Source organism: Macrobrachium rosenbergii, chromosome 11 (genome assembly GCF_040412425.1).
Source record: "Macrobrachium rosenbergii isolate ZJJX-2024 chromosome 11, ASM4041242v1, whole genome shotgun sequence".
In the NCBI taxonomy this organism is placed as follows: domain Eukaryota; kingdom Metazoa; phylum Arthropoda; class Malacostraca; order Decapoda; family Palaemonidae; genus Macrobrachium; species Macrobrachium rosenbergii.
Window position 1 is genome coordinate 23,641,580 of NC_089751.1, and position 25,246 is coordinate 23,666,825.

A 25,246-nucleotide genomic window follows, 5' to 3' on the forward strand; every position below is an offset into this window, starting at 1 on the left:
GTGTTTAAAATCTGCACCTCATGCGAGGCTGTTCTCCTGTTTCACTCCGTAGACCTTGAGATCGAGTTGCCACCAACCACTTAACTGTAGCTCTACCAGGTGTGAGTGCAGTTGTTATTTGCAAGACTGCAAGTCTCATTTACTTTACTAATTTTTAGTAAGTGCAGTGATTACCAGTATAATGGTTTAGCAACCCGGGAAAGCACGCATTACCAATGAAAGATTTCGCTAACCTTCTTGCCTCGAAAATCCTTTCTGGCAACCCCATGTCAGCTGTTCAAGATACTGCGAGAGTTTACTCATTCATTCATTCACCCAGCGTAGTCAAATCATCTTTTTAGATTATTTATTTCTCTATGCTCATCATAAGTTATGGTAACTACCTTGTCTATCCTATTAATGATACTTGTACAAGTGCTCAATTAAAATACTGCAAGGAAAATCATTCGAACTACAGTAAATGCGAATATCCTTCCGTGTTCATATGGCAACAAGTGTGAGAGTAATCACAGAAGTAGTCTGAAGTCTTGTTTTGACGAATGGCCATAACATCTAGCTGAGAGTTCATGGACCCCTATTATTTACCAAACCTTCGCCGATAGATTGGCTCAATAGACAGTTCGCTCCTATTCCAAGTGAAAGTCTTCCACTTTCTCTTTTTCATTTTCTACTCGCTAAAAGTCCAACTAATGGGGACGCTCATTTGTTTGGGAATAACTATGTGTTCTGAAATCTCTTTAATATATTACGAGAACAGTGTGAATTTACTTAAGCTTTTTGTTTTGTGCATATACCACTGAAAACCTATACGAACCATTGCTTTACACTAAACCAAGAGGTTGATTGTACATAACCCATTCGACACCTAGCCAACTCTGGTGCTTTTGCACTCTCTTTTGTGACAGCTGAGATTTCCTGTTGGATTCTACACACGTTGTGTGAAGTTTGATGAGTCTTGAAAGACTCCCCTTGATTTGGCAATTTGTGCTTTTGCAGCGAGTTGGCTATAAGAAGAATCTAACTGCTTGATGATTTTTCGCTGTGTTCTTTTGAACAACTGTAATGCACTTTGGAGAAGTGCCACCACTGTCCTTAGGGACACTCCTCTGCTCTTTTGAGAGCTGTTCCGCACATTGAGTGCTCCACCTGTAAGGTGCCACCGCTCTGCGCACTTTGGAGAAGTACCATCACCATCCTTAGGGACAAACCTCTGTTCTTTTGGGAACTGACTCACGCACCTTTTGGTGCCAAATGAAGCTTTGTTGAACTGACTGTTAGGGTCCTGCGGAACTGTGCCTCAGCACTGGAAGCGCTGCCATGTTTGGATAACACACCTACGTCTTGCGAGATACAACCTTTTGATGCCACCACGCTCGATCGAGCAACCCACCCTAACCCGAAGTAGGCTGTTGCCACTTGTGAGCACCAGAGAGTGCCTCAGTTTGAACTTCGCACTCTGGGAATACCGCACCTAGGTGCCATTCTGCTTGTCATTGGATTACTTAAGAAACGAAGCTTACACTACGAGTGCCACACTCATTTTGGCACTCCACAACTGTGTTCCTCTGCCATTTCCTACTAAATGTTTTAGTACCACGCCAGCAGGAGAGAAAAGCCAAAGAAGACCAAGAAAGAGCAGACCGATAAGCCCAGCAGGCGGAAAGGGAAGCCTAACAAGCTCATGAGTTAACAGTCGCTAAGTTCAGAGCAGAGAATCCAGCTGCAGCTGTTCCCCCATCTGTGTTGCAAGGGGTGAACAGCCTGGTCCAAGCTTGGTCAGATGAAAAATCAGAAACCCTGCTCAATTACATTGAACTAGTATTCCAAAACTATAAGCCCTCCGCTGATGAAATCATGCTTATTCTAAATAGGCATATACAAGGGAAAGGATTTATTGCTCTTCAATCCTTAACTCCCGAAGAGCAAGGAGACCTAACGCTTGTGAGGCGAGCTATGACCAAAGCGTACATATGAAATAACTCTGGAGAAATGGAGACAAAGCTGGTGGAGCATCCTGAAGAATGCGGGACAAACCTGGACAGACTGGGTTTACTAAAGGGTAAGAACTTCAACCACTGGATGGAGTCACTTACCGGTAAGACTTATGAAGTTGTCACTGAGTACATGAAGATGGAGGACTTCTTTTATTACGACCCCAGTGCCCTCGCAACATACTTGCATGAGCGATGCCCCTCTACTGTAGCCAAGTGCTGCTGGTTAGCTGAAGAGTGGGAAACTCATCATTCCCATCTAAGCTCCTTACACAAGAAGCTCAGCCCTCTAGGATACACCTTGGCATCATCACAACCAAAAAATGGCCTTCCGCCAAAGCCTTTCCTCTGTCACCTTTGCAAGAAGGCGGGACATAAAGCAGATCACTGCCAAACAAGCTAGGAAATAAGCAGAAGGACCACTCAAACTCAACAACCAAACCTCGGAACGCGCTTGCTGCTCCCGGGTCCAAGCCATGCCCTACTGTTACGCTGACTGGGTCGGGTTTCAAGCAGAATTACAGTAAAGAAACCTGCAAGGATTGCAAGAAGCTTAGACACGCATCTGCACGGTATATGGGATGCCCCCTATATTCACAGACTAAAACAGTCCAAACAGCAGTCAGTACACATGGGTCCACCAAGCAGAGAGGGTTGGACGATGTGACTGTAGCTCCTCTAAACGGCTCAGGACCGGCCCGTGTGCTCACTAACATTGTCGAAACAGGGACGGAAATCAGTCTCATATTGAGAAGTAATGTGCCTTTCAAAGCCTCTATTTGGGAGGACAAACGTCTTTCGATCCGTTGGTTTAATGGTGGCTTGTTGGAATGACCTACTGTCCGCCTCACCATCGTTCATGGTGACCCCTCACAGACTCAAGAACATTGGTTTGGAGTAACCAAGAAGCTCACTACTGACCCCCCTTGCTGTTAGGGCAGGATTTCCTGCAGTGGAGAGACTCGAAGGTCCCTCTACGATACATGCTTGTAGTGCCCATAGAACAAAAGGAGAAATCCTTCCTGTCTGCCTGCCTAACACAAGGCCCTCTACCAGTGCCAGATGGCACTGCATTCAACACAAAACTTATGGATCTGATCCGTATACCCAACAGCAGTTCCGCCCCGGAATCTGTTCCCCTTCCTATCCCACACCCTGGTGACTCCCAAGCCTTGCAACCTGAGGAGTCGACTAGGCCCTCCCTTCAGGCCAGCCCTAGGAGAGCTGTTAATCAGCTGAGTGGTCTGGTTAAACTAAGATATACTTAACTTTTCCTGCTTCCAGCCTCGGTGGTCCCGCAGACTCGCAACCTGCGGATCAATCTTGGCCCCATTTGCCAACACCTTGCATACCCAAAGAGGAACCCTTCCCTCTTGAAATTAGTGACATGATAGTGCCATCCAGTGCCACACTCTCCCAGATGCCTGCCATTGCCATGGCACCCTCTACCTATTCCCACCTGTTTGGAAGACAGGGCCCATTATGGGCCTGAACCTGAACACTCCGCCACTGTCCCCATTGAGAGGATACCTCATATCCTGATGGCACTTGCTCTTACTAACTTAAGTGTCACTGACCCCATCCATGAAAACCCTGTCTGCAAAACACTGCCCATACCACTTGAAAAGCTTGAGCAGTGCCAGGCTTCGTCTGTTGCAATAGATGAACCTGTATCACCCATCATCCCTGTAACAGGCCCTGCCTTAGTGCCAGTGATAAGACACCCTACAGATCTCCCTCCTGGAGATTCCATTGTGCCTTTAATCCACTGCCAATGCTATCTGTGTGCCCTAAGCAATGTCCTGTTCCGTCCTACTCGGATGTTGAGCCCCTCACGAAGCAACCCCCAGTGTCTGGCCCTGCCCTATTGCCATTTATATTGATCTCCCTCCTGGAGATCCCAAAGCTGATGCAAGCTCCCTGCCAGTGCCAATTGCATGCACTGAGCAGTGCCAAACTCCATCCATCCCGGATGTTGATACACATTCCATTTTGAACTCTAAGCATGGCCCTGCCAAGATGACAGTGCCAGTGCCAAATCAAGATTCAATTCCTATGCTGGGTCCTGTTTTCATATCAGAACCAGAGTACCACATAGATTTCCCTACAGGAGATCGCAACCCAGCCGCCCTCTCTGCGCCCAGCTTGGCTCTGCTACCAGTGCCGGACAGTGAGCAAACCCAACGTTTACCTGAACCCTCTCCGGATTCCCACAACCACAGCGGAAGCTCATCCAAAGCTGTGGCCTCGCAACCCATGCCTGAGTTGGTCATCATTACCTGCAAGCCTCAAACGCCCACCAAACCTTCTTCCTGTTTCCGAGTCTGCAGAGCAAGATATTCTGATGGAGTTTGTTAGAGCTATCACTGCTCCTGCTGTCACAGCAGCAGGAGTACATAGCCTGTCTTTGGATTCAGCTTCACTGACTCCGGCTGGAAACTTACGTCATCACCTTAAAAGAAGACACAGGAAGAAGAAACACTGGCATAAGACAGCCAGGTAGCTTACAAGAGCCACCGAGTTCTCACGGCACTGGTGCCAACCTGGAACAGTGCCCCAAATTTAAGTACTTTGGCACCATAATCCAGAGCCAGATGCTAAGTCACTGCCCTTCTCTAGCTCTTTGTAAAATGTAAGTCCTTTCCTTTCCTGTCATTTGACATAGTGTAACTTCTTCGTTCATTGTATGACTCACAGTAGTTTACCGCTAATTTTGTTACCTTACCCGCTCTGCTTGAGTGGCATGCAAGAGTGCCAAAATGCCAGATGCCCTGGCCCTACCACTGATAAGACCGAGAGTCCTGTATGGTCTCTAATGATCAAAGCTACCTGACAAGTCAGGTTTTCACATTTACCAGTGACTGATGCCTATTACAGAGACAGCAATCAAGTCACTCCCCACTAGTTAAAATTTTTGTGACATAATGTATTCCCAAAGTATATTCAATTTAGATAACATTCTCGTTTGTCCCATTCCCTAATTCATTAGCCTTCTTTTATATCTTTTGCACTGTTACCAGTTGCACTTTCTTGTGTATGGGTTAGCGCAAGTACATACATGAAGAGATCAGACAAAGGTTGTCTGATCAAACTCAATCTTTACAGAAATGGATTTGTGTGCTATGATTACCATAGATAACACGTAGCCTATAGGAGCCAAATCTGAATTAAAGTGATGAATTAGTGTTACTGTGTTTACATGCTTTTATAAATCACATGCTTTGCTACCTCTTAGTTTGAATTGTCTAGAAGAAACCCTTGCACAAAATGTGTTTTGATTGTGAGATACATCAGAGCAGAGAGGAAGTCACATCTATTAATATGGTCAAATCTTCTACGCGTTCGCACCCGAAAGGGGCGTGTAACGTCTTCCTTTGTGGGGAGGTGTTACAAATGTCCTTTTGATTGTTTGTATTTTACTTTTCCTGTCCTGATAATTTTGATATAACATAACATAAAAATTGAAAGCAGTACTAAATGTTTAGCCAAAGTCCCCTTGACATTGGCAGAATCCTTTCCATATGGTTTGAACTGATTCTAATATAGAAATTGTTAATTCTATTCCCCATTCTCTTACACTGCAAAGGTCAGTTCCTGCAAGGTTTCTCATTATCTGGTCCCTGAATAAGGGTCTTAGACTCCCGTCATCCGCTCAATTCATATGCTGCAAAAGGCAGTCGTCTTGACTGTTTTTGTATCAGGAGCTTGGATTAGCATACTGGGCTGTCTTAGACGAGGACAACATTTCACCACTCTTACACCTAGTTATCATTTGCTGTTGTCTCGTGGCCTATCATTCCTGGCCAAGAACGAGGACCTTTTTAAAAGGAAAATCCCCTTTTCTGATAAAGGAACTCAGTATTTCATATAAAATATGCCTGGTTCAAGCACTTAAGGTTTACCTAGATGTCATGGCAAACATCCCAGATGGTCCTATTTTTCCTACACCTTAGCACAAACAAAACACTTTCTCCACATGGGCTGAGAATTATTTTAGTGGCCCTCATTAAAAGGCAGGTACTCACTCTTTTCTTTAGTCACGACATCCAAAAGGTGCGTACACCGTAAACTTTCTTCAGAAGTGTTTCCTTTGAAGAAGTCTTCAAGCGTACGTATTGCTTAGTATGGACAGTATTTCTGAACTGGTGAAGGCTTAACCCTGGACAGGTAGCCTTGTGCCATTTTAGACACACGCAGGTTGCGCAAAACCCATTTTTTCGTTGTGCGCAGCGTCCCCTTCAAGTAGGTGGACTCATTTTTCTGGAATAGCTAGTCTTTGTCGAGCTGACATGGAGAGTAGACGTGCCGCACTTGAAGTCCGCCAAGAACACAGTATTTTCGGCGCCGAAAGTTTCTTTTGTGTATATTTCAGCACTACCTTACCTTGTACGTAAGTAAAAGTGATTTTCAATACTTTTGTAAAATTTATTGCTGCATCATTGTTATTTGGACTATAGTGATAATTTTCGGTGGAAATCTTAACGGATGGTTGCTCTACATAGACCAACTGCCATTTTGGAGATTGCTCATGGCCAAGATGGTTTTTTTGGTACTTTTCTAATTTTCCATTTTTTCATGTTTGCAGGTTTCGCCATGTCGAGAAGAAATTTCGTGAAGGAGGAGGACTACAATAAGCTGCTTTTTTCTGAGGATGACACCAGTGATGTGGAGGACCCCTCTGAGATTGTTATCGAAGCAGACAGGGTGTTTGATGACCTGCACGACGCCCACACGTGGGAGGATGAGGAAGCAGAAGAAGTCACTCATGAAGACTTGGAAGACGAGTTGGAATGCCTCGCACCCCAGGAGGACGAGCCTTCTACGTCGAGGGCTGCAACAGCTTTTGCCCTTCCCCCTTAGCCCCTCTGAGTTCTGAAGCAGGAAGAGGAGGAGAGGACCACTACATCCTGCAGCTGGTGAAGCCCTCAAGAAGTTACCACAAGACATATACAGAGGAAGGGACAAAACAGTGTGGCACTCAGAGCCAAACCCTGCCATGCCATCTATTTCAAGGAGTGACAACATTGAGGAGGGTGCTCCTACTACAAACACACTAACTGCTAAGACACCCTTGGAGGTGTTTTCGTTGTTCATGAACGACCCCTTGCTGGCAGAAGTGTGTATGCATACAGGTGACAAAAATCACGTCCTTGCGTGATAAAGTGAAACGCCAAAACAACCCCACCTTCAAAGACCTCCAACTCATGGAACTGAAGGCACTACTTGGTGTGCTTATCATGGCAGGGCACGCAAGGACAACCACCTCACTACAGAAGAGATGTTCTCCCCAGCATTAGGATGCCCCTTCTACAGGAGTGCCATGAGCGGCGGCGCTTTGCATTCCTCATGAGGTCCTTACGGTTTGATAATGCTGGCACAAGGACAGACCGTCTGAAGACGGACAAGTTCGCCCATATCAGGGAAGTATGGAATACTGTCATCCGGCACTGCATAGGCAACTACTCTCCATCTTACTGTAGATGAACAACTGCTAGCCTTCAGGGGACGTTGCAGCTTCCGCATGTTTATTCCAAACAAACCAGCAAAGTAAGTAAATATTTTCTTCTGTGAATATTTGTAAATATTTTGTATCATTAATTATCATTATCAGTAATACTTTTTTGTTTTACAATTTTTCAACATTTCTGTTATTTCATTATAACAAATCTTTCAAGTTTTGATTTATAACTAATGTTAGTTTTCTTCTTTCCTCTTTAGGTATGGTATCAAATTGGTCATGGCTTGCGATGCAGAAACACATATGTGCAATTCAATCCCCTACTGTGGCAAGACCACTGGTGCTGACAGGGTCATATCGCTGGGGGAGTTTTTACTACAGAGTTGGTCAAGCCCTTCAGGACGTCGGGCGTGTTGTTACCACCGACAACTGGTTTACATCCCTGCCCTTAGCAAAGAGCCTGCAGAAATATGGGATGCACTTGGTAGGCACTATTCGTCCTAAACCCTACATGCCTCTGGAATTGCTAACATTTCCAATGGAGTTGGGATAGTCGGTTGCTGTCTACAACTATGAAGATAAAGCAACCCTGATGTGCCAACGTGTGAAGTCAACCAAGAGGATGCAGATTTTATCCACAGTCCACCATCAACCCACACTTGTGGAATGTCAGAAGACGCACATCCACATGTACTATAATGCAACCAAGGGAGGGGTCGACACTTTCGACCAGCTGTGTGCTGCCATGACCTGCAGCAGGAAGACCCGTGGGTGGCCCTTGTGTGTCTTCTTTGGCCTACTCAACATCGTGGTCAATAACGCCTTCATAATATATCAGCACCGACCAGAAAATGCCAAAGTTTCCGAAGAAAATTTGCTATGGATTTGGCACTTGAACTTTGTCGTCCCTGGGCATTCAACCGCCTGCAGCAGAAGAGATATCTTCCAAGGGATGTCACATCCCTGATTTGTTCTGTGTTTGAGGTGGAAGACATCACCGTTGTACGCAAATGAAGGCCAGGGACGCTCTGAAAAGCGGCAGAGATGCCATCTTTGCCCTTCCTCCTCTAATGCGAGATCAAAAATTTTGTGTAGCAACTGCAGGAAGACAACCTGTGCCCACCACCTGACGTACACCTGTGAAAAGTGCTCCAATTCCTGGTAAGTGTTCCCAAATTATTATTATTATTGTCTATTGTTTATTTTTATTATATATTACATTTAAAAACATTTAACATAAAAATAAAACCTTTTAAGCCATGTCATACTCATTTTTACATGAAAACTATTTTGGCACTGGATGGCAGTGTGGTGCCATCCAAATGTACCTGTTTTGACCCATTTATAGCTTTCAAATTATTTTATTTTATTTTTCCCATGATTTTAGATGCTTGCAGAATACTTATAAAAATTTCATCCAAATCCATAAAGATTTAGTGGTAGAAAAAAAATATTTTTTTATGCAAAGTTTTCTCTTGATTAAAAAAAAAAAAAAATGTACATATATTTCTCCTCTTTCCAGATTTTGCAGTTTTTGAGCTATCACAGCCTGACTAGTCTCAAAATGGTGCTCAACCCTTCATATTTCAAGCCTGCCTCATGTATTTCTCAAGAATTCTGAACCTCAGGATACTCTTTTGTAGTATAAATGTATGTAATTTAATTTTGATACTTATTGTCAGATTTTGAATAAATAGGGTATTGTTTTTATTACTAGAGTTTTTTTCTCCTACACCAGTAGAAAGAAGAATACTTGCTCAGTAGTTTAAAAAAAAAAAAAAATTGGTCCCATACGACCAGGTAGTCGACGGCCAAAGTTCGTGTGTCTAAAAGTACACTACCCTACCTGTCGTGTGACAGGTTTCCGAGGCTACCTGTCCAGGGTTAATAATCCTGCAGCCAGACCTGTCATAATTAGATGAGTCACAGTAGAACCACAATGGATAACACGTTTATAGGTTCATGTGTCTCCTGTTCTTTAATGCCAGACCCAAATGGGTATCTAGGTTAAAGAAACTGTTGATAACCAGTGACTTTACCTTGAATAAAAAGTTTTGAAACACTACTGCCATGAGAGTGGTGATCATGCTGAAATATTGCTGGGGAAGGCGCAATATTCCCGCAGCCAGACCCAACATAATTGGGCAAGCCACCTTTGAACCACAAGAATAATACATATTGGTTCATGTGTTGTTCCCCGTTCTTTATTGCCAAACCCAATGGGTATATGGAATAAAGAAAATGGTTTATAATCTGTGACTATACCTCGGACCAAAAATTAATCTGGGTTGTTGGGATTTATTTATGAGGAGCTAAGCCATGTCGTCACCTGTCAGTTTCTTTTGTTAGCTCCTTTGAGGACAAACAGTTCCTGCATAATAAAAAAACAGGTTTTGACGTGGGAAAATGGTATTTTCATTATAAAATAAGTTTTTAAATATACTTATCTGGTAGTTACATATATAAAGCTTTATCCCGCCGATTGATTAAATGGCGCACGGCAGAAATTCAAAATTCGCGGCAATCGCCGATAGATGGTCAGGTGGCCATACCTGAGCGCCCTCTACCAGGTACCTAGAACCATTCCCAATTGTCCTCAGAAATTCCATGCCCCTGTTCTCAGAGGGGAGGAGGGAGGGACCTCTTATATATGTAACTACCAGTTAAGTATATTTAAAAACTTATTTTATAATGAAAATACCATTTTTAAATATCTAACTTCCCTGGTAGTTACATATATATAGCTGATTGACACCATTGGTGGTGGGTTAGAGAACCAAAACACCGTTGGGAATTCGTATAATTACTAAACACTAAATATTAGCTGTAACCATACTCTGGTTCTTACCTGATAAGGAAGCTGGCTTCATAGTTATCCTGCCTCATTCGCCTGCATTCCTTGAGAGACCCAGCGACCCATCCAGGGGGCTGTAGAAAGTCTCTATGGGGCTGTCACATGGTCCTCAACCTTAACATGACTAGACCACCACCCTTGCTATCCTGGCATAGCCATGGACAAAGAGCTGACCACCTGACCCACTAAAATCACTAAAAAAAAATACACTCCATAAAACCTAACTTAGACTTGCAACCCCAGACTGTGGAAGGTTGCAACAACCTTCATAGACAACCTGTGAGTTCAAATCAAGAAAAAAGCAAGGGTATAATAAAAAAAAAAAAAAAAAATTATAGGGTAGAGGCAGTAGTACCCTCTCCAACTACGGCGCGGAGGCAACGTGACGGACCCAGGAACAGCAATCCTCATATTGGGTCTGTACTTCTTTCAGGTAACAATCTGCGAAGATAGACTTGCTTCGCCAAAATGTCGCTTCCAAAATCGATTTCATAGACCTGTTGTGTCTATAAGCCATCGAAGTCGCCACAGCTCTTACTTCGTGCGCTTTGACTTTGAGGATTGGGAAGCTTTTCTCGTCACATTCTGGTGAGCTTCCCTTATTAAGTCCTTGATAAAGAACGCCAGTGCATTCTTTGATAAGGGTAACGAAGGTTTCTTCACTGAGCACCAGAGGTGATCTGTCTGACCTCTCATGTTTCTCGTCCTCTGTAGATAAAATTTAAGGGCCCGAACTGGACAAAGGACTCTCTCTTTTTCCTGTCCTACTAAATGAGACAGCCCTGGTATGGAAAAGGATCTGGGCCATGGTTGAGATGGGTTCTCATTTTTAGCGAGAAAACCAAGTTGAAGTGAGCAGACTGCATTTTCCCCATTTAAGCCTACTTTCTTGCTGGCTTGTAATTCTCCTACCCTCTTGGCTGTAGCCAACGAAAAAGGCTTGTTAAGTTCTCCTGACCCTCTTGGCTGCTAGCCAAGGATTAGACTTATTTTACGTGGCTATGAACCAACTGGTTACAGGAAAAATTGAACTCCGGGTTCGGCCAACAAAGGGCTGGGTCTTCTTAGTGAGATCCTTCCATGAAGCCTTGTCGAGAGGTTCAAACCTATTCGAGGTTAAAAATTTTAGGACTACGTCCAAATTCCAAGAGGGGGTCGGGTTGTCCTTCCTCTTAACTGTCTCAAAAGACCTTATGAGATCCGTGAGGTCCTTGTCTCCCGACACGTCAATATTTCTGTGACGGAAGACGGAAGCAAGCATGCTGCGGTATCCCTTGATGGTTGATACTGCTAGGTTTCCTTGGGTTTTTAAATGCAGTAGAAAATCTGCCAGTTGAGTTAGAGAGGTACTGGAAGAGGAAATGTTATTTTTTCTGCACCATTCCCTGAATACGTCCCACTTTGATTGGTACACCTTGAGTGTGGACGTTCTCCTCGCTCTCTCGCGATGGCTCTTGCAGCTTCCTTGAAAAGCCCTTCGCTCTTGCCAGTTTTTCGATAGTTGAAAGGCAGTTAGGTTGAGAGCGAGGAGATTTTGATGGTATCTCTCTATATGTGGCTGTCTGAGTAGATCGTTCCGACAAGGTAACGATCTGGGGGTGTCTACTAGCCACTCCATCACCTCTGTGATCCATGGTCTCATGGGCCAAAATGGAGCTATCAGGGTCATGCAGGCGTCGTTCGACTCCCTGAACTTCTTCATGACTCTGTCTAGGATCTTGAATGGAGGAAAAGCGTACATGTCTAGTCCCTCCCAATTCATAAGGAAGGCGTCCACTGCCACTGCTTCCTGGTCTGGGACTGGAGAGCAGTAGACTGGTAACCTCTTCGTTCTCTGTGTCGCAAAGAGGTCTATTGACGGTTCTCCCCACAGATTCCAAAGCCTGTTGCACACCTTGTGATGTAAGGTCCATTCTGTCGCGAGAACCTGTCTTCCTCTGCTGAGAAGATCCGCTCTGACGTTCTTCTCTCCCTCTATGAAGCGGGTGATCAGAGTTAAGTTGTTCGTTTCTGCCCACAGCAGGAGATCTTTGCTGCCTCGTAAAGGAAGGGAAAAGAACGAGTGCCACCTTGTTTCCTGATGTAGGCCAACGCTGTGGTGTTGTCTGCGTTGACCTGTACAATCTTGTTCTGGACCTTCTCCTGAAAGTGGACTAGCGCAAGATGAATGGCCACCAGTTCCTTGACATTTATATGCCATTTCTTCTGATGGTTTTCCCATAGACCTGAGATCTCGCCCTTCCCCAGCGTTGCACCCCATCCCATGTCCGATGCGTCTGAATACAACACTAGGTCGGGGTTCTTCTGTTGAAGTTCGAGGCCTATTTGAAGTTTGTTGGGGTCGTTCCACCAACTCAAATGATTTTTGATTCCCAGAGGGATCGGAATCCACGTCTCCAGATCTTGGCCTCTTTTCCAATAGCTTGACAGATGGAACTGAAGTGGACGTAGATGTAGTCTTCCCAGGGAGACGAATTGTTCGATCGAGGAGAGGGTCCCCAGCAGACTCATCCACTCCCTCGCCGAACAGGTCCATCTCCCTAGAAAGAGCTTCACCTTTTCTAAGCAATCTAGAATGCGTTTCGGGGCTGGAAAAGCCCGAAAAACCACTGACTGAATCCTCATCCCCAGGTAGATGATGTCCTGTGAAGGCGTTAGCTGCGATTTGGCTAGATTTACTACCAGACCTAATTGTTGCGTCAAATTCATTGTAACTTGTAGATCCTCCAGACACTTTGCTTGCGATCTGGCTCTGATTAGCCAATCGTCCAGGTACATCGAAATCCGTATCCCTTTTAGATGTAACCAGTGAGCTACGTTCGATGCCACTCGAGAGAAAACGTAAGGAGCCGTGCTTAGTCCAAAACAAAGTGCTCTGAACTGATAGGTTGTCCCGAGATGCACAAACCTCAGATATTTTCTGTAGTTCGGGTGAATTGGTACGTGAAAATACGCGTCCTGTAGGTCTATCGAAACCATCCAGTCTTCCTGTCTGGTGCCTGCTAGGACTGACGCAGATGTCTCCATGGCAAACTTGACTTTGCTTACGTACTTGTTCAGTGGACTTACGTCCAGAACTGGTCTCAACCCCGAGTTCTTGGGTACCAGAAAAAGTCTGTTGTAAAAACCTCTGACGAGGGTCCTTTACCTCTTCTATTGCTGCTTTTGATAGCATCTGGGTCACCTGTTCTTGAAGAGCTGCTGCTTTGCTCCCCGAGTAAGTAGCTGTCAACTCTAACGGTTCTTGTGAAAGAGGGGCTTCCTTAGGAAGGGAATCTTGTATCCTTCCTTCAAAACTTCGACTGTCCATACGTCCGCTCCTTTGGCTCCACTCTTGCCAAAAGTGGGATAACCTGGCTCCCACTTGTGTCTGGAGGTTGTTGTGATCATTTCTTGGATTTCGGTTGCTGCTTGGGGTTCTTACGAAGTTGTCCTCCAGCAGCCATTCTCTGACTTCCTCTCGAAAGAGCTCTCCCACGAAAGGGCTGACATGTAGGAGGAGCTTCCTTGTCCTTCCTGGCTAAAAAGTTTGCCGGAAGAACTTTCCTAGCAGTCCTTGTGATCAGATCTTGCGTTGATTGTTGCGCAAGGGCTGCTGATAAATCCTTAACCAGCTCTGAAGGGAAGAGCTGTTTAGATAAGGGAGCATACAACAGGTCAGATTTCTGAGCGATAGTCACCCCAGAAGACACGAACGAACACAGCATAGCTCGTTTCTTGATAACACCTGCTGTGAAAAGGGCAGAAAGTTCGACCGTCCCGTCCCTCACAGCTTTATCGAGACAGGCAATAAGGTGCATTTGTGTGTCATTCTTCTCATCTGAAACCTCTGCAAGAGCTGCGAGAGTCCAGTCCATCAAGCTGAAGACTTCAATAGTTCTGAAGACGCCTTTCAGCAAGTGATCCAATTCAAGTGGACCACAGAACCTTGGCCTTTGTCATGGCTGTTCTCGTGAAGAGTCAACGAGTCTGGAGAAGTCCCCTTGGGAGGAGGCAGGAACTCCCAAGCCGAGAGCTTCCCAGTCTTGTACCACACGCTGGATCTAGAAGCCAATCTTGTCGGGGAAAGGAAAAGTTGTCTTTCCCTGTTCCTTCTTCTTCAAAATCCAATCATTCAGTGTCGAAAAGGCTCTCTTCACTGATTTGGCCAACACTGTCTTCTTGAATGAGGAAGACTTCTGGGGTCTACCCATCAAATATTGCGAGGAGGACTCCGAGTACGGCCTGTTGTTGAAATCGTTGGGAAATAAGTCCGCCAAAAGCGTAAGAAGTCTTTTCAGATCAGCGGCATGAAGAGTTTCTTGAGTTTCCTCTTCCGAGATCTCTTCCAAAGGATCCGCTATTTCGATGTCGAACAAGTGGGGAAACGTGTGTATCGTCGTGCTGCTTGTGTGCGTCACGCATGCGTCCAACTTGCTGCGCGAGGAGCTTCACGATCCTTGTCACCTCCCGTCACTCGTGCGGCTTGTTGCGGGGAAGCGTCTATGAGCGCTGCAACTTGCCGCGAGTTTGCGTCTTGCTGGCTGTTAGCGTCTTGTCCTGACTCCTGCCTTACCCTCTTCTTGGGTCTGTTGACGTCCTTAGATTCCTTCTTGTGTGTTTCTTCTCTTAGTCCTTGCGACTTGTAAGAGTCAAAAAGAGACGCAAGGGACTGCTGAACTTCCGACAAGAACTTAACTTGAGGTGCCACTTGTTGCTGGGAAACAACTGGAGATGGCACTGCACGAGCTTCCACAACTTCGGAGACTCTAGCTGGGATCTTTTGATGATGAGGAGGTGACGCAGCTTGCGACACGTCCCATTCTGGGGGCGGGGGAGAAGCGTGAACTGAAGTAATGTATACGTCTTCTTCCTCCGACGAGTTATGCGTCTTACGCCTCTGTTTAGGCGCGGAAACGCCATCTTCTTCCGACAGGAATCTCTCTGGAGAGCTCCATTTGCTGCAAGAGGGTTGTTGGAGCGGGAAGGGGGACCTGCGTCTCTTGATAGGTCTAGATTCTTGTGATTGACGCCAACCACGTCTGGGTCTTGCGTCATCCGAGGATGACGAACATGTCCTCATCTCGCCTTTCCTGCGAGGGGAGCGTCCTGGGATGCGTCAACAGGATCGCTCGAGGGGACATCCGCTCGTTGTTCAACGTCTCTCACCTCCCTTAGCCTGTCGACGTTCCTTCTCCCAGGGGTTGGGGAGCATGGAAGAGGTCTAGGGCTAGGAGCGTGACAGACACGAACAGACGCACCCTCCACTGCACTAACACTGTCACCAACTTTTGTTGCAAACTATGCACTGCCCCCACATCACTTCCCTATCCGAAGAAAGGGATTGCACAGAAACTCCTATGGCAGAAATAGCAGCCATAATATCCTTTAAAGACGGATTACTTACTCCCGACTCCGCAGGAGGATCGGGTACTACTACCTTAGGGTTAGGATCAGGAATATTAGTATCAGACAAGTTAGAAAGGACTTGACTATCAGAAGACCTAGCTGACAGAACACTGGAAGATCTAGCTCTCCTAATTCTGTCCTTTTCCAATCGCCTCACATAGCAATCATACTTTCTCCACTCTCTCTCGGACAAACTTTCACACTCCTTGCATCTATCATCAAATGCACACACATGATCTCTGCATTTCTTACATACTGTGTGGGGATCAAGAGCAGCCTTGGGAAGCCGGTTCTTGCATCCCCTAACACACATTCTAACAACAGGGTTAGCCATCTTGAAAAGCAAGTACAAAGAACAATTGTTCCAGTCGGAAAACGACCCAAATAGCTATCAATGAGAAAAAGAAAAATCCAGGGAAAATCCAATATCAGCGAAAGCCATCAACGACAACCAAACAAGTAATGGGTACTTCACCAATTGTAGTAAAGCAAACCAAAGTAGAGCGAATTTCCAACGTGTTGATAGAACGACGGCAGGGAATTTCTGAGGACAATTGGGAATGGTTCTAGGTACCTGGTAGAGGGCGCTCAGGTATGGCCACCTGACCATCTATCGGCGATTGCCGCGAATTTTGAATTTCTGCCGTGCGCACGATGAATCGGCGGGATAAAGCTTTATATATGTAACTACCAGGGAAGTTGGATATTTAAAAACCTATTTTTGGTAGCTGCTGTGAGTCTTTAAACCCACCCACTTTCCCTGATGAAAAGGCATGGGACTGGGGTGAACATTTATCTTGCACAAACCTGGCATGTAATGAAGATGGCGTTGACTTGTTGTCACATCTGTGTGAGTATGATGTATAGCCTAGGTAATCATTGTAGGACAGGAGATAGAGCCCTCCTGTCCTGAGTCCTTTATGTTCTATCACTGTGCCAACAAGCACTATTCTGGCCGAGACCAACTACAAGAGAATTCTTTGTAATTGGTTGGTCTCTTTTGAAGCCCTGGAGGGACCATGAGAGTGTAACTCCTTTGACTGACTATTTTAATAGTTCAAACACCAAATACACCTTAAACTATCATACACCAAATATACCTTAAACTATCATCCTACACCAAATATACTATCATCCTAAAATGCTTTAATACCATTTCAAAGTCATCTTTACAACATTACCTTTAAAAATATATGGCTTACAGCTACATGTGAAAACTAATCAAGTTCCCTCTATATTTAGGCACAGCCATTTTCTCTCATACAGTATTCAAACTGTCCCGTTTTCTTTTTACAGTAAACAGGGAAACACTGGGAATTCACAAGTAGAATTAAGCACTGCACCTAAATGTTTAAATATGCATTGAAAAAAATACGAAATTATAAATGCAATCAACAGTGATAAAATGTTATCTTGTGTATTGTTGTGTTTGTGTGTTAATCATCTTAAAATCATCTAAATTGTAATAAAAACAGTACAGTAAATCAAGCAAAGCAAAAAAATTGTAACGTACATACGTATGCACGGGCTCATTCCATGGCATCATGAACTACCTGGACTTTTAGTTTCGTATTTTTATGTTTTTGATACAACCTATGTTCCACTATTCCTAATTAAGGGCTGCCTTGAACTCTGCTTGGATGACGTGAATGCTATAAGCACTTACTGTCCAGAAGCTACTCATACTTGGCATATCTCAAGTGACCTTAACCTTGTCCATATTGTTCATCCCTTACAAAATTATAACCCACACCAAGAGTGTGACAGACAGATGAGCAGTCAGGCAGACAAGTTAATTACAAAGTAAACCCCAAATAACTAGGTCAAAAGGTATGAAAATGTTTCATTTCATCAACTCCAAATACCACATAGAGACAACATGGAAAAAATCAAGATTTATTACTATTTTTTTCTACCTATTTTAGCTTAACACATTCTTTGCTATCAATCATACACTGAGGTAACTAGAGAAGATAGTATATCATGTGTAAAATAGATAGATGGACTTCATCTTATTTATTTGTTAACTCTGATGAACAAGACTCCAAATAACATGGTCTACACCGTTATTATTATTAGTAGTAGCGGCATTAGTAGTATCAGTAGCTATTCAGACTATTGTGCCTACAACAGCTCATACAATTAACCCAAGGATTACAATTCAATACAGTGTATGATGTATTTCAGAAATCATGTAATTACATTCAGAAATATGTGACTAATGTTCACAGAAAACTGACTGAAAAATGAAATGATTCTTTTAATTATTTCAATTTTGAAGTAAAGGGCACTTGATTTTACAGTCATATTATAAATTAGCTGAATATAACTTACACTACATGCCGAAGATACTCTTCTGCTGATGCTGGTGGTACTGATGGGTCATAATTGTCTGGCACTTTACCTACAGGTAAAGCTTGTGATAAAAGATTATCATCCCCACTGTCACTGTCATTCATACTTGTAAGAGGACCTCTGAAATCAAATTCAATCAAATCTTTATATAATGCCAACACAAAATGTAGTACATCTATTTAGTTGCAAAACAAATAGCTTGAAACAAAATTGGCAATGTACATATGAAGGACAATGTGTAGAGAATACTAACTAAAAAGATTTGCACATAATTCAACTAATCTTATGATCAAAATATTTTTATATATAACTGTACTTTTCTTTTAATGAACCTAATTAACAATTCTCGTATAAAATTAAATAAAGACCCAAATTGTTACAGGGGGAATTTCCTGCATAGGAAAGGAGTGATTGTCTTTATTACATGTGAAAAATACACTTAAATCCTGTAATCATATTTGACATACATATATTTTTAATACTGGTTGAAAACAAGTAAGAAATGTGATTATAATTATGGTTATATTAAAAAATTTAAAGTGACTACAAAAATAAATATCAAATGACATGCAAATTGCACCAATTTTTTCTTATAATCAAACCAATATTTTATAAAGAACATTCCTGGTGCCATCTAGAAACAGTTATGGAAGCCTGCTAACAGGGTAGTTACCTGGTGTAAGTGTGGCTACTGCCCACTGCCCTGTACAAGTCCCAAGACTTCCTCCTTCGACCTCAGGGACTATTTGAAGATGGTTGAGGTACAATTATAAAATTGATTTGCATAACTCAGAAAATAAATGGAGTTTTTCATCAGCAAGTGTTAGTCCTTAAAAGGAGCGTACGTCAGGCTAGATGGGAGGGTCAAGATATGGTGAAGACCCAGCACCTTAGGCTAGATAAGGTCACAACCCTATTTCAATTTAGTGTTCTAAATTACACTGGGGGTGGGTAAGCTAAGTAAGGAGGCAGTGCCGTAAGTTAAGCTAAGTGTGGTTAGGTTACATTGAAACCCTATTTATTTTACTTACCAGTGTCATAGGTTAAGTTGAATGGTAGGCTTCTTTGCCCTCCCCTTCCCTGGCCTAGTAAGTACCCAGTGCCCTAGGTAAGGTTAGGTTACACACATACTATTAATTCACTGATTTTTGGCCACCAAACAACCCTACTTTGCCACTATGGGTCCCCATAGTTGTGGATATAAGAGGGTCCAGTATCTCTGAAACTACTCATTTGCAAGCAAAATAAACATCAGAAATATTCATTGCACACATTAAATAAGAGGAAAATTATATTCTGAACTTCAGAATGCAATTGAAGTTTTATGTAAAAATTTACCAACTTTCATGGCATTAACTTTAGTTAAGATTAGGTCAAGATGTTGCCATGTATTTCTTTCTATAACAAATGGCAGCCAAGGACAAGTTAGATAGGGGAGTGTAGGTTAGACTTAGTGGGTTAGAGTCGATTCCTATCAAGGGTCCAGGAACAGGGTCCCATGCCTCAGTCAGGTATGATCTGCAGTCATAATTTATGGCAGGATAAGTTCGAATGTCCCTGTAATTGCCCTTGCCACATCATTCTTTCAATACAATATTTTTTATCATTCATATTTGTGCAAGTCTCCTGGTTTTATTTTCCACTAACAAAAGGTGTGGTTTCCCTCTGTTGCTCAAAAAAGAAAATTGTTTGCACAATAATAACGATCAAGAATGCATGTGGCAAGGTAGCCTATGTAGTCAGACCAATGCATAATTCATATATAAGGGGAGAATATAGGTTATATAATTACTTCTCATCTCAGGTATTAGAACCTAGCCTTTAGCCTAAACTCTGAAACAGGGATTAACATGTGAGGCTTTTGGTCTTGGCAATACTGTATTACTTTACTTTGAAACACTATTGCTTTTTAGATTTGAAAGTAATAATTTGCTATGTTTTAATGTGTTCTGAATGTTTCTGACATTTGTTTTGTAGCTTGATTTTGCTTTTAAACCATTTTTGCATTCTGGACTTGAAAATATAATTTTCTTATGCTTTAATGAGAGCTTTAAATGTTTCTGAAATTTGTTTTGTTAGTAAATGAGTACTTCTGGAGACAGTGATACCCCACCCTTATATCATACAATCAGGGGACCACAGTGGGAAAGTGGAGTTTTTGGGTAGGGGAAACACAAAAACAGTGAAATACAAGGACCATAAATCCATTGATAGTTCTCATTCAGGTCTTGCGAAGTTTATGAAGTGTTTTCAAACTAGCACCACACACTAAAGGCCTGGTACCCTAGGCTAGGTGAGGTGTGGTTGTTTAGATTGCAACCTTAATATTATTCATTTGCAATGCCCTATGCTAGTTTAGGAGGGAGGTCTAGGCCCAGGTAAGGACACAGCCCCTAAGTATGGTGTAAGGGCATCAAATTGCCTCTTCATTCTTGTGTTTCGCTCTTCATATGTACATTAATCGTGTATTATATGTTACTTGTTATTATTTTAGATTCTTCATGTATCTCATTGTATGCATCATTGTACGGCCTTTCCGCCGATATATATATCTGCCTTTTACATGTTCTGTAATGCATTATATGTGTCTTCTTATGCCTGTTAACAATCACAACTTCTGTATGGACGCAGTGGGGGGCCTCAGGTCGCCCGCTACCTTTCCGTCCACTTTCCGCATAATAAACACCTGTCGAGAATAATAAAGAATCAGTCTTTCACTTATGACATTTCTTGAACCTCACACTGGTGACCCCACAGTGACAGGTAGTGCGGTTTGGCCCAGCCATTAACGGACTAAAGACGACCGCAGCCTATCAATAGAGAGCCTTTAGTGCACTAATTACAGCATCAAACTTAGGCCTCTGATAGCTCCCTCCCTTGTGGAAACCGTGCCATTAACGGACTAATTCCGGCGTACCCAAAAGGGGCACGTTTTGGCACTTCGTTCGACCACTCAAACAATCAGCACCATTAACAGACTCAATGGTGCGTGAGTAGTAAAAATGTCAGAAGTGAAAGACTGATTCTTTATTATTCTTGACAGGTGTTTATAATGTGGAAAGTGGACAGAAAGGTAGCGGGTGACCTGAGGCCCCCCGCTGCATCCATACAGAAGTTGTGTTTGCTAACAGGCATAAAAGACATATATAATGCATTACAGAAGATGTAAAGGCAGATATATATATCGGCAGAAAGGCACCTGGTCACTTTGAATGTGGTTTGATGCATACAATGAGATACATAAAAGAATCTGAAATAATAACAAGTAACATACATGGCGTGATTAATGTATATAAGAAAAGCCAAATACAAGAATTGGGGAATCAACATTTGACGCCCTTACAAATACATATTTGTAAGGGCGTCAAATCGCCCCTCCATTCTTGCATTCTGCTCTTCATATGTACATTAATCATGTCATATATGTTACTTGTTATTATTTCAGATTCTTTATGTGTCTCACTGTATGCATCATTGTACAGCTTTTCCGCCGAAATATATATCTGCCTTTTACATGTTCTGTAATGCATTATATATATATATATATTCTTATGCCTGTTAACACGCACATCTTCTGTATGGACGCAGCAGGGGGCCTCAGGTCGCCCGCTACCTTTCCGCCCATTTTCCACACTATAAACACCTGTCGAGAATAATAAAGAATCAGTCTTTAATTTCTGACATTTCTTGAACCTCACAATGGTTTGGTGGAGACTGTCTAGGGCTAAGTAAGGACCCGGCCCCTAGACTAGATTAGATAGGGGGTCTAGAGATAGATAAGGGTACAACTGCAGACTACTACCACAGCCTGATTCATGCCAGTCGCCAACAGGTGTAATTACAGATTTTTTTTTATGCTCATGATATTAACCATAATTTATTTGTGTTTTTCCATTCATATCCATACGGTAGTACTAAACACGGCACCCACTTTACACAAACTGGTTACCAATTAGAAGGGGTGCAGTAGCAGTCTGCAATTTTACCTATGTAAGAACTGGTGTCCTAGGTTAGGTTAGGTGGGAGTGCAGAGGGCAAAGTCCCCCAAGCTAGGTAAGAACCCCACCCCCTTAGGTTAGGTTAACTGAAATCAATCCTTGTATTTCACACATTTTGTGTTTTCCCTCACCCAAAAAACCCACTTTCAATAATGGATTAAAGTAATAATTTACCAATTTTGTTAGCGAATGAATACTTTTAAGAGAAAGGGAAACACAAAATGAGTAAAATACAAGGACTTTAATCACAGTTACAGTTCTTGTAGAGATTAAACTAAGTTCATGAAATGTTTTCAATCTAACATCAAGCACAAGGTCAGGTCAGGTTAGGTCATTTGCTACGGAAACTACCATCAGAAATGTTCAAAGAACACAATAATAATGTATGAAGATTACATTTCCATGTCTACAATGCAAAAATGATGTTGGGAAACATTTTAACATCTAGGCTATGTACAAACAGCACAACTGCTACACTTTGACTCACAGTATGCCAACAGCTGAGGATGAACACAAGAAGTACCAAAGTCCCTTAACTGCTACTCTTACAGGCTCAAATGATTTTTAAGAGTAGCCTAGGGCGACAAGGGTAGGTGTTGGTAATTTCACCTTACTAGCTAAAACATCCAATGTTAAGTGGGTAAAACTATAGAACAGCTCTGCACAGACTATACCTTGGAAACTGGTTTTTCCTATGCAGTACTGTTAATGCTGCTGATGGAGGTGGTGGTGCTTATTGTCGGTCAATTATTGTTAACCTAAGATCTACCCAATATGGTTGGGACCCTTTAGGAATGCGGGGTTTTGGAAATGATGGAAGACCGGCCAGCCATGTTGTTGTTATGGGACGGTTCCGCGCATGCCCAAGTCATCAGGGAGCCATATGTTCAAGAAGGGATTGACTAATGAAACCTATTATACAGGGAACTATACTAACCTAACATACCCTAACCTAACCTAGCAGGCTGTGTTGCTTAGGCTAGTCAGGGGGCTCCACCCCCTGTATCCCCAAGTGAAGGAAACTCCACTTTTTACCAATAGCTCCCCTATAACAATGCACATGTGCAATAGCATTTTAAAATGGCCAACGTACAACGTCTGAGGTTAATTGCAATCAACCGACAAAAAATAACGGGAAATTCTTAAAATGCAACGAAAATACTAGGACTATAGGAAAAATCAATTTCCAAAGTAATACCCGATGCAGAGCTCTCGCTTAGTCTAGTTCTACCGTTAAGTGTTACCCCGGGGGAACCCCCAAGCCAGGTCAGGGCACAGCACCCTAAATAAGGTAAGTTCTGGTTAGGTTGGAGCAAGATGCTCTTGGAAAATTTTTTTTTTTTTGGAGGGAGCCATGCCTCAAGCCCGGCCAAGTCAGGGCGCGGGGACCTAAATCAGGTAAGGTCTTGTTAGGTCAGGACATTGCATTCTGAGAGAAGGTTAGGTTTGGCCAGTTTTCACGATCGGATTTCCACGACTACGCCTGTCTTCCTACTCCTCATTCGATCTACTGGCTTTACCAAATCTAAACTATCTTAAACCTATTCTTTACAATCTTGAACTGCTCTAGCCTCGGCCTATTGCCAACCTAGGATGGCATTTAGTGACAGATGCAGGCTACACCGTAGCAGACGGCATATTGAAACACTCTTTTGATATCATACCTGTGCTTAGGCAGGGTTAGATCTTGTTAAAAAATCGGAAGCAAAATCTCGTAGACACGTTAAAAATTATTGTAAAATATGTCACGGATATTATATACGAGGACGGGGAAGCGAGCTTCATTGGCTATGCAAAGAATAAACTTTTAACGATGGTGGCATTAATATCACCTTTACAACGCCACCCCACCACTACCCTCTCGGCTCTTCTTTAATTACCGGATTTATTGCTAGGATTGAGAGAATACGGAGCAGAAATGCAGTACATGGAACACCGATAAGGAATATTATAATAGTAGTCTTGATGTGTATGGATGATATAATGTTCCCCGGTGGCAAGAGAGTTAATATAAAAGAATGAAAATGCGAAAATTAAAAGAATGGTTAAGAACGGAAGTATTGAAACAGTAAAGGTATGTAAATAGTTACGGATAGGGCATTCAGAAAGCGAAGAGTCGAAGACCACGGTTTTGGAATAGGCAGCTGTCATAAACAAGTAGAACGTATGGTGGAGAAAATCAGAAAACATGGATATGTTGGCCGAGTAGGAGTCCTGGTTTTACAGGTAAGATTAAAATCATGAGATAGTAGTAGTGTCAAGAATACCTGCAAATAATAATAATTAAGACTTAGAGGGTAATGAAAGAAAAAGAAGTAAAAGAATTAAGAGGACTGCAGTACAAGACAATCAATGGGATGTTCGAAAGTTGCAAGAGCACCATGTTGGGGATTGGTAACTGACACATGCATGTAGCCAGCTGAAAATATAACGCCAGATAGTAAAAGATTAAAGATAGTGGGATATCATATAAAGGAAGTGTATAAGGGATGCTGGGAGTGTCTCGTAGAAATATGCAGAACATGAAATTAAAGTAGGGAAGGTAAGAAATTATAAGAACTAACTCAAGAGTACAACAGCAAAATACTAAGTGAAACAAAAAGAAATGCCTCATAATTATTTTTAATTAACCCTAGTGAGGTAATCTGCACAAACATTGAACTTTCTTGGAATACTCTCCACTCAAAATTTGTGGTTCTGGAGTACTATAGACCATCTCACGACTCTTGGACTTTCAATCTTGCGACACTGAATTTTCACAAGTGGCCTGTCTGTCTCAAAACTGGCCCTATACAGTAGTTGCACCCATTCTTCTGGAGTTTCCTACTTGCATAAGCAACTGGAAATATGCAATATGCAACTCTTGCATTACTATGCTTCCTACTTATTAGTTCAATGCATCTGTCCTCATGTTGACAGTCCTATTAAAGTCTGGTACTTGCAGTATCACTGCATTTTCCAAAGCCTGCTTCAGTCCATCAAATGCCTTTTGTTGAGGTTTCTCCCACTCCACCTGGGTCAGTCATCCCTTCTGAACTATGTCAGGCAAACTTTACAAACTTCCTGTAGTGGCCAGTCTAACCTAGCTGCATCCTGGATCTTCATCAGTTCTGCTTCATCCATGGCAATCCTATTACAGCTGACGTAAGTCTGAGAAATTCGATTAATTGTATTCAACTTAACACTTGGAAGGTGGATGGTA

The 25,246-nt window shown here is 42.8% G+C and overlaps 1 protein-coding gene across 4 annotated transcripts in view; it reads right to left on the reverse strand.

Annotated features, from left to right (window-relative positions):
- Positions 1 to 24,207, reverse strand: part of Gem2 (Gemin 2) — a 70,178-nt gene extending 45,971 nt beyond the window's left edge. For 2 of the 4 annotated variants that reach the window (XM_067111337.1, XM_067111339.1), the window contains exons 1-2: positions 24,135 to 24,207; positions 18,026 to 18,166 (exon numbers count right to left, since the gene is read on the reverse strand). In XM_067111337.1, the coding sequence (XP_066967438.1) occupies positions 18,026 to 18,166; positions 24,135 to 24,145 (152 nt within the window). In that variant the 5' untranslated portion in view covers positions 24,146 to 24,207. Of the gene's footprint in view, positions 1 to 18,025; positions 18,167 to 23,708; positions 23,937 to 24,134 lie in introns of those variants that run through there. The other 2 variants (XM_067111338.1, XM_067111340.1) reach the window with 1 other exon arrangement.
- Positions 24,208 to 25,246: the final 1,039 nt, after the last annotated feature.